Source organism: Neophocaena asiaeorientalis, unplaced genomic scaffold (assembly GCF_003031525.2).
Source record: "Neophocaena asiaeorientalis asiaeorientalis breed wild unplaced genomic scaffold, Neophocaena_asiaeorientalis_V1.1 scaffold89, whole genome shotgun sequence".
NCBI lineage: Eukaryota > Metazoa > Chordata > Mammalia > Artiodactyla > Phocoenidae > Neophocaena > Neophocaena asiaeorientalis.
Genome location: NW_020172592.1, coordinates 6,087,181 through 6,104,544, shown reverse-complemented (window position 1 = coordinate 6,104,544; position 17,364 = coordinate 6,087,181). Strand labels below are relative to the sequence as shown.

General features: G+C 41.2%; 2 protein-coding genes across 6 annotated transcripts in view; one reads left to right on the top strand and one right to left on the bottom strand.

The window, feature by feature from the left end:
- Nucleotides 1-7,819, top strand: part of DMTF1 (cyclin D binding myb like transcription factor 1) — a 44,057-nt gene extending 36,238 nt beyond the window's left edge. For all 4 annotated transcript variants that reach the window (XM_024738421.1, XM_024738419.1, XM_024738422.1 and 1 more), the window contains 5 exons: nucleotides 1,801-1,886; nucleotides 4,569-4,724; nucleotides 5,272-5,649; nucleotides 6,228-6,375; nucleotides 6,528-7,819. In XM_024738421.1, the coding sequence (XP_024594189.1) occupies nucleotides 1,801-1,886; nucleotides 4,569-4,724; nucleotides 5,272-5,649; nucleotides 6,228-6,375; nucleotides 6,528-6,637 (878 nt within the window). In that variant the 3' untranslated portion in view covers nucleotides 6,638-7,819. The remainder of the gene's footprint in view (nucleotides 1-1,800; nucleotides 1,887-4,568; nucleotides 4,725-5,271; nucleotides 5,650-6,227; nucleotides 6,376-6,527) is intronic.
- Nucleotides 7,645-17,364, bottom strand: part of TMEM243 (transmembrane protein 243) — a 21,884-nt gene continuing 12,164 nt past the window's right edge. For both annotated transcript variants that reach the window (XM_024738423.1, XM_024738424.1), the window contains 3 exons: nucleotides 10,698-10,748; nucleotides 9,545-9,649; nucleotides 7,645-8,248 (listed from right to left, as the gene is read on the bottom strand). In XM_024738423.1, coding sequence (XP_024594191.1) covers nucleotides 8,126-8,248; nucleotides 9,545-9,649; nucleotides 10,698-10,748 — 279 coding nt within the window. In that variant the 3' untranslated portion in view covers nucleotides 7,645-8,125. The remainder of the gene's footprint in view (nucleotides 8,249-9,544; nucleotides 9,650-10,697; nucleotides 10,749-17,364) is intronic.

The window sequence follows — 17,364 nt, the reverse complement described above, 5'->3', positions numbered from 1 at the left end:
CATTATTAACACTGTATTTCTGGGAATTCCATGGCGGTCCAGTGGTGAGGACTCCGTGCTCTCACTGCCCAGGGTGTGGGTTCAATCCCTGGTCAGGGAACTAAAATCCCACAAACTGCACAGCAAAAAACAAACAGACCAAAAAAACCTATATTCTGATGTTTAAATTAATTATGCTTGTCTTATTCTTAAAGTTCTAATTTAAATTTGGTTATTTGCTTTAGCTTTCTACCAGTGCAGTAAAGCATGAAGAATTTATTTTCTTTAGCCCTGCTTGTTTTGTTTTGTAGTCTTGAGGATTGCAAAGCAACTGAAATTACTAGTCCACCATAAATATGAGAGCTGCTGTTGGCTAAAAATTTTTTGTGCATGGAGAATGTTACAGTTTTCCCTGGCTACTGGGTTGACAATGCTTATTGGGAAAATAGCAAACGTTTTATAAATGGTACCTTAATATTGTTCACAGCATGGCTTTTTTTTTTTTTTTTTTTAAGTACTAGAATAATTTTATTTCTTCCAGCAAGAAATGTGAGTATAGTAAGAGTTTTACAACACACCCATTATTCTTGCCATTTGGGCTAAAATCTCACGATTGTTTCTTTCTTTAGGTTAGAGGTCAGGGATTAGCAAACTTTAGGGCCAGAACAGTAAATATGAATATATTAGGCTTTGCAGGCCACATAGATCTCTATGAAATTTTCTATTTTGTTTTTAAACCATCCTTTAAAAATGTAAAAAACATTCTTAGCCTTGAGCCACATTTGTCTCCAGCCATAATTTGCTTACCTTTCATTTAGGTTATTTATCTGAAATCACTTCAAATTATTCTAGGTATGATCTTAAGAATCCATCAAATAGTAAGAGAACTAACATGCATTCAGTGCATTCTTTTAAACTGAGAAGCATTATAGTCAGAATATAATAAACTAACATTATACATTAAAAGTCAATTTCAAATCATTTTTCACATAGATTTACCTACAGGTGGAACTGAAAGCACCAAAAGAGATTACATTTCTTCTCATTAGCCCTAGTTCCATATAACCTTGAGCAGCAGACAATGACCAAGTCCGAGCCTCAGCTGACATATCTGTAAAGAGATCATACTGTCCGGTCTCTGAAGTGCTATTTAGTCTCCCTAGTACAGTCATCTGACACTATATGTATTTCATGTTTCTGATCCTCACAACAACTATATGAGGTAGACAGGGCAGATAAAGTCTCTGAACATTAGTTTGGGTTAAAGTAAGTTATTTGCCCGGGTTTACATTGCCAGAAGTGATGTCACTACAACTAAAGCCTAGTGTTACAGGACACCTATATATTCCAGACATCTATACTTCTTACCAGAAGGTCCAGGAAAACTTATTTTATCAAGTTCCTGTCTCTTTGCAGGTTAGCCTTGGTGTATTCCTCTTACTTCCTAACATTAGAAATACTTTATGATCTATAGCAGAGGTTAGCAAATATCGTCTCTGTCATAGCTACTCAACTGCCCTTGTAACGCAAAAGCAACCGCAGAAAATACATTAACGAACAGGAATGAGTGTGTTCCTATAACACTTCATTTACAAACACTGACAGTGGGCTGGATTTGGCTGTGGGTCATGGCTGGCTGACCCTTATATCTGTGCCATCCCAGACAAGACCATTAGATTTCTTATCTCTTATAAGAAATTTAAATGACTTCGGGTTTCCAGGCAAATTATTCAATATGAGATTGCCCTCATAATTAATTGAGTACACTAAGAAAATTTAAATTTAAAAAGTGTTTGTTTATTGTCCTTGTTCTTACCACAGCTTCAGCAGACTCCCCGGCTGCTACCGTTGACTCGGAAACGATAACACTAAACAGTGGAACACTACAGACCTTTGAGATTCTTCCGGTGAGTAACTACTTTAAAAAGCAGATATTGGCCATTTTATGCATAAGAAAGATCAATTGGTATCAGTTTTAGAAATGTTATATAAGCAAATGAAATGTAAAAATTAACCTGATTGTCATTAAGTGTAACTATATCCATGGCTTTGAAAGCCAAGATGGTTAGAAGACAACATAAATCAGACTTCCACTTTTATAATTTGTCTTTTAATCTATATATAAACCAATAATATGTTCTTTTTATAGATGAAAATGACAGTGCTAACAAGTAGGGTACATGCTATGTATTTTTATTGAGTCATAAATATATACTCAAAAAGTTCATATTGGTTATTTGAGAAAAAGTTTATGGAATGAATTATTTAACAACAGTCAGTAAACACTATTAGCCCATTGCGGGATACAGGATTTAAAAGTCCTAGTCATAAATGATATAGCCACTTAGGCAAAGAATCTTGCAATCCCTAAAAAGGTTAAACATACAGTAATCATATGACCTACTAATTCTAATCCCAGGTGTACCTAAGAGAAGTGAAAATATATGTCCACATAAAAACTTTTACATGAATGTTCATAATAACTAAAAGCAGAAACAACTCATATGTCCATCCGCTGATAAATGGGTAAATAAAATGTGCTGCAGCCATACAAATGATTATTTGGCAGTAAAAAAATATGCTACCACGAGGATGAACCTTGAAAACATTATGCTAAGTGAAAGAAATTAGACACAAAATATATAGTGTACGACTCCCATTTATCTGAAACGTCAAAAATAGACAAATCTGTAGAGACAGAAAACAGATTAGGGGTTAACTATGCTAAGAGGTTTTGGGGAGAGATGGGGCATGACTGCTAATTTAAATGTAATTCCTTGGAGGGGTGATGATGAAAATTGAAAAGAAAAATGCCCCAGTTCTTTCCCTTCTTTCTAAAATAGGTAAACCCAGAATTATTAGCTCATTTTTCATGAAGAATATATAAGGTATATTTTATTTAAATTATGTCAAGATTTATTTGCCGTGAAGAACATAAGGGGTATTAGTGCAAGTTTATTTATCCTATCCACAGCCAAATCTCATAGGAATGGCCCACCTAGCAAAAGGTTCTTTTGTTGTTGTTGTTGTACGCGGGCCTCTCACTGTTGTGGCCTCTCCCGCTGCGGAGCACAGGCTCCGGATGCACAGGCTCAGCGGCCATGGCTCACGGGCCCAGCCGCTCCGCGGCACACGGGATCCTCCCGGACCGGGGCACAAACCCGTGTCCCCTGCATTGGCAGGTGGACTCGCAACCACTGGGCCACCAGGGAAGCCCCAAAAGGTTCTCTTTTGGATCTCCTGCTAGGCCACTTGCTTAACTTAAGCCTCGGTTTCCTAATCCATTGGTCTCCAAAATAGGGATGTGTAAGAAGACCATTTGCCATAGGTAGAAAACAACTTCGCTTTACATTTTCTGCCACCTCACCCTCCCTTTCCCCCTGGCCTAATAAACAATATATACACATATATTTAGGGTATGTGTTCAGGTTTTAACTTACAGGGTCACAATCAAATATTTAGAGACTCTTATTTATAAATAAAACATGATAATAGTGCCTCAGCTTATGAGCATTAAATGTATTTAAGCATATTAAATAAAATACATGTATATGACATACATGTACATGTAAAGTATTTATTATACTGCCTGATAATATGTGATTAATAAATACAACCTTTAGGAAAACAGCTAGCTTTCACTTTTACAGAGAGAGAGAAGAAAAAGTGAGTTGAGTCCCCAGTGTGTGCCAGGCACCATCACAATCATTTCTAATCCTCGACAAACCTTTCTATGAAAAGTAGTTACTATATCTGCTTTAGCATTACAGAAACCTAGATTCAGTGAGTCAGTAGCCAGGAGAGCTGCTGTGGCCTAAGTCCACAAGACCACATCAGACTAAAGAACCCAGGCTATATGACTTTAACTTCCAGCTCTATTCTAAGTGCAAAAACTTTTCCTTCAGAGTGTTAGGATAAACCAAACTCAGATTATCACGTAGAAGCTTATGGTTGTGAAACATGTGTTGTTGTTCAATAGTTTTGTTACACTTTCATAAAAGATCTCAAAAGATAAACGTACTGTCAGTGAAACAGCTTTTCAATTAGAAGTTTTTTCTTTCAACGAACACTAATTGCTATTTCTATACATATTCTCTGAACATAAAAAAATTTCCTAAAATTATACTATGAAAAAAATCTATTCAAGTAAGTAAACACTGCCATAGTGCCTTTTGGAAAATGTGAAGTTTTAACTGGGAGACTGCTAGTTTTTATGTGCTACAGAGAAGGGATAAAGAGGGGAGACGAGGTATGCTGGATTACTGTGCTACAAACAGTGGCTTATGAGACCATGTCTTGGACTGAAACAGATAGCTGAGACCAGACCATAGACATACAGGGAGTGAAGAGTAGGATTAGGCCTTTCCTCTGTTAAAGCTGCAGGCCGAGAAATGACTTAGAACAGATAAATGGTCCAGAATGTTACACCCTTCATTTTATTATTTGCCCCTTCCTGATTGGTAAGTACATTTGTGGCTAGTAAATTAAAGTCTCCGTTTCGGATGTAAAGCTAGACTTAATGGGTACTAAGTGTACTTACTCAGTGGTTTGATGCACCTGTGTTCATCTTATTTTTCTTCTTCCTTCAGTCTTTCCATTTACAGCCCACTGGCACTCCAGGCACCTACCTACTTCAAACAAGCTCAAGCCAAGGTCTTCCGCTAACTCTGACTGCTAGTCCCACAGTAACCCTGGCGGCTGCCGCTCCTGCTTCTCCTGAACAGATCATCGTCCATGCTTTATCTGTATGTCACCTTACATAAATTCCTTGATTTTTCTAGTTTCTGTAGAAAAGACTCGCGAACTGATAAGTACCACCAGAGATGGACTCATGTGCCTTCAATTACAATATCTTGGGGGAGGGGGAAATAAATTTTGAGCTCCGTTCAAACACTTTGGTATCGATACCTGTTAGGGACCAGGATTAGCTGATACAAAATATAAGAGCCAATACTATTGTAGTCCATTTACTTAAACAATTCTTCCTACCACTGTTGTCCCAGGAGCAATGTTTTACACCTTCACTGGGGTACATCCCTCGTTCCCTGGGTCTCCTTACATGACATGGACTTCCGTTAGGGGAAAAGGGATATTACGAGAGCAGCGGCCCCACTGTGTAAAGAATAGGGGTTCTAGAAAAACAGTGATAAGAACACTGAAGTTCCAGAGGTGAGACAGAGGCATGGAGGGGACAATAGGGTACCACTTATAAATAGCACTTGTTGTCTATAACTTTAGTCTGGTGGGTACTTTTTCGTTTTGCCACTGGTCGTTTTCTTTAACATTTTACAGCCAGAACATTTGTTGAACACAAGTGACAACGTCACAGTGCAGTGTCACACACCAAGAGTCATCATTCAGACAGTTGCCACAGAAGACACCACCTCTTCCATGTCGCAAGCGGAGCTGGCAGTGGGTAGTGATATTCACTCATCTGATTTTCCTGAGCCTCCAGATGCCCTAGAAGCAGACACCTTCCCAGATGAAATTCATCAGCCTAAGCTTACTGTAGAGCCATCATTTAATGAGGCTCATATATCCAGATTCAGTGAGCAAAGTAGCACAGAACTGATGAACAGTGTTATGGCCAGAACAGAGGAAGAAACCTCTGACGCCCACCTTCAACAAGAGGACGCACCCTCCCCTTTAGCCCGGGCTTATGTTACTGAGGTGAGTTGCACTTAAGGAAATAGCCTTAAGCCTCAAACCTGCAGTTTGGGAAGAGCCTAGAAATCATTTATGGAAAGATGTCCTCAGTACCTCCTATTTTCTTTAGACACACAAAATAAAGCACAACCCCCTACCTGACCTGAAGTATCATTCAACCAGCAGTGTTGCTCTTACCACAGTTCCTCACTAAAACCTTTCCTTCTCCACCCCCTATAGACTGAGAAATGTTTGTTGGAACCCATGGAAGCATTTTCCTGAGGATGGTTTGTAACAGGTCTTTGTGGTTCAGTTTAGGAACCTCATCCCACAGTGTTACAGCATTGTTTCTTCTATATTCAGGGTCTATAGCTGAATTGGTTCTTTAAAACTACTTTTTGCTAGTATGTAATACATTGGGGTATGAGGTTATTACTTTTGTCCATTTTAAGACCTTAACTTTGATTTCTTTTAATTTTAACTTCAAAGTGGGATAATATTTGAAAGTTAAGTCCCTTCAAGCCTAAATGTGTTTGGGGACTTAAGGAAAACTAATAAGGAATATGAGACAGAATCTCATTTTTTTAATTATTATTACTTAGGATTTAGGGTCTCCTACCATAGAAGAACAAGTTGATCAAACAACAATTGATGATGAAACGATACTTATCGTTCCTTCACCACATGGCTTTATCCAGACATCTGATGTTATAGATACTGAATCTGTCTTGCCTTTGACAACACTAACAGGTACTGTAACTCCTTCGAGTGCCTGATAAATCTTAAGGTGGAAATCTGCTTGTTAAATTTTCACTTTGGTAGAAGAACACTTACTCTAAATTCTTGACATGGATTAGAGGATATATACATTTAAGATTAACTTGAAACTTACCTCATTACAGATCCCATATTCCAACATCATCGAGAAGAATCAAACATCATTGGATCATCTCTGGGCAGTCCTGTTTCAGAAGACTCAAAAGATGTTGAGGATTTGGTAAACTGTCATTAGGTAATTCTTAGAAACAGGTAGTTCAGGCAAAGAAGCCACACTGTTAATTACAACATCTCCAAAGAAATAGGAGCAACCCGCAAGAGGCTTAATTTACCATTCCTCTGGCTTTTAAATAGCTACAGTGCTCAAGCCACATACAGTGTTGCTGCTATGACTTTTTACCTCCTTTAAATATATCATCTGAGGTCTAGTCTTATGACAGTGTAGCTGAGTGGAGCACTGGGGTCTCTCTTAACTGTAGAGGTCCTAGTGATTAGTGTTACTTGTCAGCGGGGAATTTCATTCACTTTAGCTGAGAGAAGTTTAAAGTCACCAAAGCTTAACTACTGTTTTAAAAGCAGTAATATTCATCTCTAAAGATCAGACATGGCACTCTATCCAGTCTCAAATAGGCCTGTTTATATTTCAGAGAAGCTACATCACCATGGTCTAGAGCTTACCAGTGACCTTCTCCACAAAGCTTATCTTCTAAGTAGTTTGAGACTTGGGGTGTGGTGGTTACTTTTGGTTTACCCATTGCTGGCAGTGGGAGCTGATTTAGGCTGGGCGAAGAGGAAAGCATTAAGAGAATTAAAATTCACTACAGGCTTGTTTGTTTTTAATATGGATGAGAGTAGGAAGACAAAATTCATGAGAAGCTAAGAGTTTTCACCCCCTCAGAACCCACTGTCATCAGTTTACAGAGTTAGCACTTTGAAGTAAAACTAAATGGGAAAGGAAGTAAAGTTGCCTGTCCTATGCCATGACCTTTTATTACACGTCTTGCTATGTAAGTTACCCAGGAAATAGTTGAGGAGAGGATCAGAGTTTGCCGTTCACTTAGTGCATTAACTGATGGGGGTTTGATATAACTTCTCCCTCTCAGGCATTTAAAAAAAACAAAATTTGCTTCTGTAATGAAAGGAAACAAATCAAGAGTCATTCCTATACCAGAGAAGGTTAAGCCAAAATTAGCCTCTAGGGCTTTAATGAATATGACCCCTATAGAAAAGTCAAAAAAAAACTTGTATAAATTATTTTATTTATTATTGTAATTAGATTTACACAATCAAAGTTGTCTTTTCACCGTCTTGTGTTTTTTGTTAACGTGAAATTGTAGTTATAAGCAAAAGTTGGTTGCCTAGGGAACAATAATTGTATATTCAGTTTAACAGAAATAAAAGAGTATTTGTCTTAAAATGCAAGATTGTTTGTTACATAGCCTTTCGCCATGCAATTCCATTATAAAAAAATTTTAATTTCAAAAGTGAAAATGACTTGTGCTGTTTGAGCTTTAAGGGGGAATGTTTAAGTGCAACATCAGCTCCTTAAAGAAAAAGCAAAATTATCTAGGATATGTCTCCCCTGCAAGAGGGAATTTAGATTTACATGAAAATCATGTATCAGACTTATGCAGGAGATTGTTCAGCATACCTTATCCAGTTCTTATTCAAGTCCAAATACATAGCTTTGAAGAGACCTGGTAAGTATTTCTCCTTGGCAGACTCACTTTCCCACATCATGGAAGTACAAATTCGCACATATACATAACAGGATGATAGAAAATAAGATATAGTAAATTAGGTTTCTAAATTTCGGTTCTAAGTCTCCTTGTCGATACCAGTAGATCTAAAAGAAGAAGAATTAAATAAAAGTTTAAGTAATAGCACTGGGCTGAATATTAAAAATTTAAAATACAACTAATTCTTTTCCACTGTGACCAATTTCATCCATATATACTTTTTCCCCCTGAATTTTGAGACTAATGCAGCCAGAATTTTATTCTTATTCTTTATAATTCAAGCGGTACCAACTGAGTTTCCATACACAAGACCATACTTTATTCTTGCATTCTCAGTTAACTTCGTTCAATGTTTAAACCAAGAGTCCAGTCATCTGGCAGGTCATCCAAGAACAGATATTTTAAATATATTTGAGTAAAACGTACAGCTCTTTTAGGTACTGGAAGGGAGGACAACTTTTTAATTCCTTGAACTTACTCAAACTGCCAACAAAACTAGGGCTTTACACGTGCATATATTTGGTTTCAACTAGATCACTGTCAGTCACTTCTGGCTTTCGGCTGGGAGTGAGAGGAGAGCATCTCTGGTAGCTTTTTTCCCAAGGCTCTCAAAGTGGGATGGGCCAATTCTTCCCTCAGTCATAGGAATATAGCAGAATCAGTGAGTTTGAATCTGGGAAATGTCCTCTGGTTTAACTTTAACTCAGATAAGCCCATTATTATGATTTAAACCTTATGGGAGTCAGAACAATTATCTTTAAGAGTTTACTGCTTTAATTCTGCCTCTTCTCAAGGGAAATGAAAACAACAGCCAACTAATGAAATGACCAAACACTTGGCAAATACCCAACTGGGAGTCCACCACCATCTTTATTTCTTTACCTAAAAGAAAGGCTTCTTTGTAGTAAAATTGAACATTCTTGTGAAAAAGGTACAACTGTAGCTTTAGGTTTCCAGAGATTTTGGTGTTAATTACTTTCATTTGGGGAGATAAAGCTCAAAGATTAAAACAAACTAGTTTTGTAATTATTAGAAACAGAGGAGTAATGGCATTTCCCAAAGCCTGTTGGGCTTTGTATGTAGTTCTTGAAGGAATATGAATTAAATACATCACATCAAATCTTTGGCCAACCTAAGTCTTTTTTTGTTTGTTTGCTATCAAGGGAGCGGAGTTTCCTTTTAGGGTTACAAGGTTACAACTCTGGGATTTAGGAGAAAAGTAAACTCAGATTCAAAAAAAACCCTGCAATTTAACGTTGAGAATTGTGACATGCTTTGGGGGAGAGGGGTGGCATATAATTAGAGACACCCTTTTATACATATTGTCTACCAGAGCTGGGAGTTCTGCCCTAGGCACCTTCAGCCCTCAAGGATACTGAATTTAAATTCTAAATAGTACTCACAAGTATGCAGGCAGTAATACTACTCAAAGAGATGCAGACAGCAAAAAATATATTCAGCGGTTTTGGAGGTAGTTGAGGGAAAACAAAAGCACTGATCAGTGTTACCTGTATGAAGAGAAATTATGTCAGGCCTCAGGAGTAATTCCCAGACTTGGTTAGACTGGCATTTAGGCAATGTAATAGTATAAAATGCTTCACATTGTAAAATGATATCTACCACCACGTTTGCCTTCTGGAATGTTAATATTTAATAAAATATTAAAATACCTTCAATTGTGTTATTTCTTTTAGTACTTCTACTTAATCTTCCTAACCTTTTTCTCCTTTATGAGAGGAGACAAACCACCACAGCACAGTAAAACTAGCCAACCTCAAAATAACCTCTTTATCAAAGATTAGATAGCATTTAAACCTCATCCCCAGGGTTAACGACTATACTGAAAAGTTCTAAACTATTTGTTACTTTGAATAGCAAAAAAATATAACCAAAACTGTTTTTGCTTAACATGAAAAATTCTAAAAAATAGGTTTCTAATATCCTATAGTTCTCTTTCTACCTTAGATATAACATTTTACCCATTCTTTTTATTAAGAAGTCATGGAGACAAACTTCACTAAAATCCTCTTATATTTAATGAAAATGTGCCAAAGAAATGTCATTCTCAGACCGGGAAATGTAGCTTTGTTTTATTTTATTGTGATAGCACCAAGCTGTAGTATATAGGATGAAAAATTAAAATCTTTTAAAACCAAAGGATAATGAACATGCTTCAAGAACAAAATAAAAGTAAAGGCATTAGCAGAAATGGGGAAGTTGTGGGTTAGGTACAGAAGAGAGTTACTGGTAGCCACTGACACAGTACAGATTTACTCGGCAAACCCAGAAAACCAAGTTATTTGATTTGTGCTATTTCACCTTCAACCAGGGGGTGAGAGTGGAAATCAATCAGCTACTCCGCTTACCAAGTGCAGTTTTGTTTAAGTGTCAACAAAATTGAACACGTTACTTTAACTATGATTGGAATATTCCACTTGCTCATGTCCTGGCCCCTTCTAACTTTTTTTTTTTTTTTTTTGGAGAGTTGATTGACCCACAATATTAAGGTTTTCAAAACTTTGGCTAAGAGCCTGGGTGAGACACAAAGATACTTACTAGAATCAACAAGGATGTTAAGCTGCCAACAACTAAATTGATGATTCGATCCTGAAAGAGAAAAGAGGTTTTGAGCCATATGATAAACCCATGGCACTATAGATACAATGCAAGGCATTATGGTGTTTTAGAATGGAGGAACCAGGATCCTGCCCCTCTGAGCTTCACACAAACAACGGCCAGAAGGGCAGAGTGTACTGAGCCACCAGAGTACAGAAGGTATTTGGGGAAGATGGACAACTAACTGGAGAAGTCTGGTTTTTATTTGGCTGTGCCAGGTCTCTTAGTTGTGGCATGTGTGATCTTCGTTGCGGCACGTGGGATCTTTTAAATGCGGCACACCGGCTCTCTTTGTTGCAGCATGTGGGACTAGTTCCCTGACCGGAGATCGAGCCTGGAGCCCCCTACATTGGGAGCACGGAGTCTTAACCATGGACCACTAGGGAAGTCCCTGGAGAAGGTTTCTTGAAGGGACAGGACATTTTTACATTCGGGCCTTTTGAAGACTGGGAAGGCCTGGACGGGGAAGGGAGGCTTACAAATAATCCACAAGCTGCTGGAACAGTACTAGCAGAAGCAAAGGGACAGGAGCACGGGATGGCCAGCCGAGAGCCTTGGTGAAAACAGTAAGAAACCAGGCTTAGATGATGTCAAGTGCCATCGTGAGCTTGGACCTATTTGTGATACAGCTTAAGTGTCCCTGCTTAATGTAATCTAAAAGCAAATGCAACGTAGAATCACCTGAATGAGGAGCCTGGGGTTCTACCCATCGAGATTTCTTGTTACCCCCATCCCTACCCCAACCAACTCCAAAGAATGGTTTGAAAAACTGATCTGATCCAATCCTGATTTTACAGGTTAAGGTAAATTTAGGTCCAGTGAGTGTTGTTAAATTATTTGCCTAAAATCATACAGCAAGTTAGAAGCAACTCTGAAATAGGATATCTAAATCAGGGTCAGTGGCTAGATGGTTTCAGTTACAGGAACTGAAAAGTTAAAGTACCAGTAATATACAAATATTAGTAGTATATACTAATATTATATGTATAATGTGTATTAGGTTGATAGAACTTATTTACGGAGCTTACAGAATAAGGTGGTAAGGGTTTAACACCTGATGAGGAAACACTACCTTATGGCCAATGAGAATATCAGGTGATCTTAGTTCTGAAAAGTCAAAGCTGAAGTCTTTCAAGAATCAGTCTTAAAGACTGTTTTGGCAACGTCTGAGCAAAGAACAGCAGGATACAGAATATGAGCAGCCAGAAAACAAAAGCTCAGAGACGGGAAGGGCACAGGAACCTGCATTTCCAAGTTCTCTGCTTCTAAAGGTAAGAATCCAAAGAAGAGCCAGGCAGGCAAAGCTGGGAGGGAAGAGTGAAGCAAAGCCAAGTGTATCTGGTGTCCCTGACCTCACCAGGGATAAACCACACTCCAGACCAAGGCCACTGCAATTCAAATGTTACACAGGACAAAGGAAGCTGAACTATTCCAGCCACACCCTTACTAAACTTGAGGGCTCAGAACAGGTCTTATCACCCACCACGTCAGCTAGATAAGACAACACAGCAGACACAAGAGTGAAACTAGGACCATGTGTTAGGCAAGAGACCCAGGGACAAATCACTGATCACTGTTAACTTATTCCCACACAAGACAAATGTGTATTTAACATAAAATGTGTTAATGGACAACCCATTTATGAGAACCCCATTGTTTCTGCCTTGTGAAAAAGTTTCAACTCTTCTGGTCTATTCTAAGAAGTCAAGAGTATTTGCTCCCATCTCCTTATGAGCTCCAGGTATTGGCAACAGTCTGTAAAGGTGTGCGCATACCTCACAAGAGTTCTTACCAATAGAAAGAGGCCAGTGAAGAGGTTCAGGTGAGAGGGAGCCAACATGAATCACTATTCTCCAAATGGTACAGCAAGTTTGCCAACCAGGATCGAAATGGGGAGGGGAGAGGGGTATAATGGTGAACAGATGGTGCCTACGCCAAAAGCTTTTGTATACCTTCTGAAAAATCCTGGGGTGAAATGATACTGTGACTATTTTACAGGTGGCCCCACAGGCTCCGGGAAATAGCTTGCCCAAATTATCAGTACCAATAAGTGATGGAAACAGGATTCAATGCAACAGCAGATTCCATGTATACTTCTCAGTGAAACAGCAGCCTAGCATGCTAACTGCTGGTCTAGACAAAGGGATCAAGTTGCAAAGAGCACCCCCATTAGCAAAGTACTAGAGTAAAGTGTTTATCTTTCAGGAATGAAGACTTCCTCGTAAGTGGTTGTTTTAGATTGTTGAACTTATCCATGGAAGGCTAACTGGTTTCAATCATTCATGAAAATATATCTAATCGTTAATGAGTACTTCGCTGCTTGCCTTCTAGACAGTCCACTGTCTAGAATACCAAATCATCTTCATGAATATCAGGTATTCTATTGTTAGGATACCGTCTCTCTGGGACTCCCAAGATGGGACAAACTATTTAGAAGACGGCAGAACTGTTTCTCACAGGGTCTCCTTTCTCCAAGCCAAGGCCTTGGCTTTAGGCCTTCTGCTGTTGAAGTAACCAGGAATCCAGACCAAAGAAATAGAGTTAACTCTGGAAGACCTGCTACTTCCTTCTAAACTCTTGCTACGCAGAGTGGTCTGTGGCCCAGCAGCACCGGCACCACATGAGAGCCTGTAAAAAATGCAGAACCTTGGGCCTTGCCCTAGATCTACTAAATCAGAATCTACATTTTAACAAGAGCCTCACATGATCTGTGTGCACATTTAAATTTGTGAAGCACTGCTCTAAAGTTTAGAGTCTAAGCTAAACCATTGTGAATACTGCTAAGTTCAAATCACAGAGTGGAGACCCCTCTCCAGGCCCAGAGCTGTTTCTTCAGGGCTTTAGCAGCTCCCCCTGCTTCCAGTCTCCAAAGGTAGAATAATAGAGAATAATTAAATCGCCCATTAATTAGCATTTCAAAGGGCAGTGGTAGAGCTAATATGCTCCAAGTCAGAACCAGAGTTATCTCCATATCAGAAGCTAGTTTCTATTAACTCAGTTACTCTATGTCTCACAAGAACTAGCTGTCTCCTCCCCAGTTTTATTATTGCACTATTTCCATCTAACAAAACCATTCTCCCTACCAGAGCTTTACACTTTGTACTGCTGCTTATTTTCACTCCCCAAGGAAATCCAGCAGGACCAGAATCAGCCTTAATCTTTTTTTTTTTTTTTTTTTTTTGCGGTACGCGGGCCTCTCACTGTTGTGGCCTCTCCCATTGCGGAGCACAGGCTCCGGACGCGCAGGCCCAGCGGCCATGGCTCACGGGCCCAGCCGCTCTGCAGCATGTGGGATCTTCCCGGACCGGGACACAAACCCGTGTCCCCTGCATCAGCAGGCGGACTCTCAACCACTGCGCCACCAGGGAAGCCCCAGCCTTAATCTTTACTCGCAGAGATGACAGGACAGGGAATTCGTTGTCTTCCCAGAGACATCGACTCAGCAACAGGCTGAGAGACAGTCTTACCTCATGTACATGGATTTATGTATGTGAGCACTTGAACATAACAACATACATATACAAACATATAAAGTTTCGAGACACATTATCTCAATAAAGATAATAAAGATTACATTATCTCAATTATCTCAATCAAGCTGAAAAAAAATTATCTACTATATCTCAGATGCAAATACAACCGCAAATAAAACCATCTCTACCCTCCAGAAGTTCACACAACGCAGAGCGCAAGCGGGCACGAAGGAGAAAGGAGAGGTATCTTGGGCAATCGGGGAGAGACGATCATAGAAAGTCAAACCTGGAGGAGGACGACTAGCAGGTGAGCAAGGAGGAAAGAAAAGGGGCTCAGAATGAAGCGACTCCACAAAGACCCCGGGGAGAAAAAATTTCAAGAAGCTGTAAGGATAGCCAGTGGGAAGCAGCTGCGCGGCACAGGGAGGTCAGCTCGGTGCTTTGTGACCGCCTAGAGGGGTGGGGTAGGGAGGGTGAGAGGGAGGGAGACGCAAGAGGGAAGAGATATGGGAACATACGTGTATATATATAACTGATTCATTTTGTTGTAAAGCAGAAACTAACACACCATTGTAAAGAAATTATACTCCAATAAAGATGTAAAAAAAAAGAAGCTGCAAGGGAAAGGGCTGGGATGTGATGCACAGGTGGAGAGAGCAGCCTGAGCCCGATAGAGGCGCGTCTTTGTCTTCCTTTGAAATGGGGAAGGAGAAAAAGATGGTTGTGCCTACAGTGTGTCTGTACCTGGGATGAGAGAAGGTTAACTCTGTGAAGCAGTAAGGAATACGTTATCTCCATTTACCAATGAGTAACTAGGTTCAGTCAGACCCATTTGCCCAAGGTCATACAGCCAGATAATGGCTAAAGTCTCCTATTCAATGCTCTGCAAAACCGAGTGAGCAGTTCAAAAGGTCTAAGAATCCTTAGACTAATACATATGGGCCCAGAAATGAGAGTTAAGAGACCAAGGTTCTCATCTCACTGACTAGCTAGGTGACTTCAAAAGGATCCCTTAACCCATCTGGATCTATCACATGAGAGGACTGGGCTGCTATCTGGTCCTTTCCAGTTTTAACAATTTATGGCTCTGGATGACCAGCTTCAGGCGGCACCTGGGCCAGAGCAGAAGACCTATTCCCCAGCCATCAAAAGGCACAGGAGCCCCCCCAGATTGCTTGGTCAGCCATTAACCAGCACCCTGATACAAAACGAATCTCCAAATTCATTTCAAATGCTCCGGTGGTTAATGGTGGTTCTGGGAACATCCCAAATACCCCAAAGCTGGCATCTGTCCTCAGCAACCAGGAAAAACCCCGGCTCTGGACAGCCTGGAACACTAACAGGTAAAAGCACGCTTCCATTTCCACAGTCATTTGGTGCCTGCTTCCAAAACGGATCTAAAGCTTGGGCTATCACAGCAAAACCCTAATCCACTCAAGCAACAGTAAAAAGAGCATGGCAGGGCTTCCCTGGTGGTGCAGTGGTTGAGAGTCCGCCTGCCGATGCAGGGGACATGGGTTCGTGCCCCGGTCCGGGAAGATCCCACATGCCGCGGAGCGGCTGGGCCCGTGATCCATGGCCACTGAACCTGTGCGTCCGGAGCCTGTGCTCCACAACGGGAGAGGCCACAACAGTGAGAGGCCCGCGTACGGGGGGGAAAAAAGAGCATGGCAAAATTCCTAAAGGGATCTGGGGACTAGAAAGAAGGAGTAAAAGGATTTACAAGGAAAAGTCTGAGTAAAGAAAACTTTTCTAAATTCAAATGTTAGTACTAAGATTCCTGGCAGCCAAGAAGGAAGTACTATGGGTTTCAAAGCTCTCACTAATGACAGTAAGCACACTGCATCATTAGAACAGGCAAACTTCTCCTGGATCTAAGAAGAGTTTGTTGCACGGGTCTAGGCAAATTCTGGGAGGCAGGAAGTGCAGCTACTTCATACATAATTGCTTCTTATATTGACACGTAAAAATAGCTGAAGGCACAATGTCCCCCGAAGAGTGAGATGCAGGCTGAGAAGTGGGACGGCTGAAATGCCACACACCCAATTTAACGGCTCATCCTTCAGAGCACAGCTCAGACATCGCCTCCACTGTAAACCCTTTCTGGACAGCTTCCTTGGGACACTCCTCAGGACGGGAGATGCCCCTGCCTCAGGGCTCCCGGGTCACGTGGCCCAGACTTTACACTTTCGGATTCACTGGCTGTCTCCTCCATTAGGACTGGAAGTTAATTAACCATGGGGGGAAGGCAGCCGGGAGGCTGGCATGCTGCCGGCCGGTGCTCTGAGAATGATGCTTAAGTAACAGAACCATAAGTGGAAGTGACCGACGGCATTTTCCTTAGAGCGCCTCTTACCAGGAGAGGCTACTCACCACTCATCCGGGGCCTGACTTGTCAGAAATCTCAGCTTCTGGTCAGAAGACAGCTTGGCCTCACTGGTCCAGGACAGACACGCAACACTACCGCAGAAGCCACAGCCTGGCCCTGCAGCCCAAGAGGCCGAGCCCTCACTGTGCTTCCCGGGCCAATGGCCCCATGGTAATACCAGGAGTAAACCATAGGCACCTCCAGGTTGGGTTTCCCGAACCTGAGGACAGAAGCCCAGCCACTCATTTCCTGCCACAGCAGCAAGCTCTAGTTTCAGAGGCAGGACAGCAACTCCCGCCCAGGAGCCGGTCCTTCCGCAGTGCTGCTCAGCACTCCCAGGGAGAAGCCATGCAAAACACAAAGCTCCTTGCAGGAAAGGAAAACCCTGCATGGACAACACCACGAGAACATTCCCTTACACGCCCTGGAGGGAGGAGGCGGGGGTGGGGGAAGACTGAGAATTCCGGTTTTGTGTTACTTCCACCTTCCTCTGCCACTCCATCAAAGTCCTCAGACAACATCACAGGCAGCCCTACAGACCCCATCCCTCCCCAAGTGCACTCCGGGTCAATCTTCACCCTCCGCACCTTCCTTCGAGTTCTCCGTCAGCCACCCACCACCCCCTGAAACCTGTTCCATGTGAGCAAAGTACTTCCTGGACCACACACAGAGTTCTCCCATGCCCTGGACTTCCCCTGCTGCCTCTGCCTCTCAATTTTCTCCCCAACAGAGCCTGTGCCACCCACATTCTCATCCCAGGCTCCCT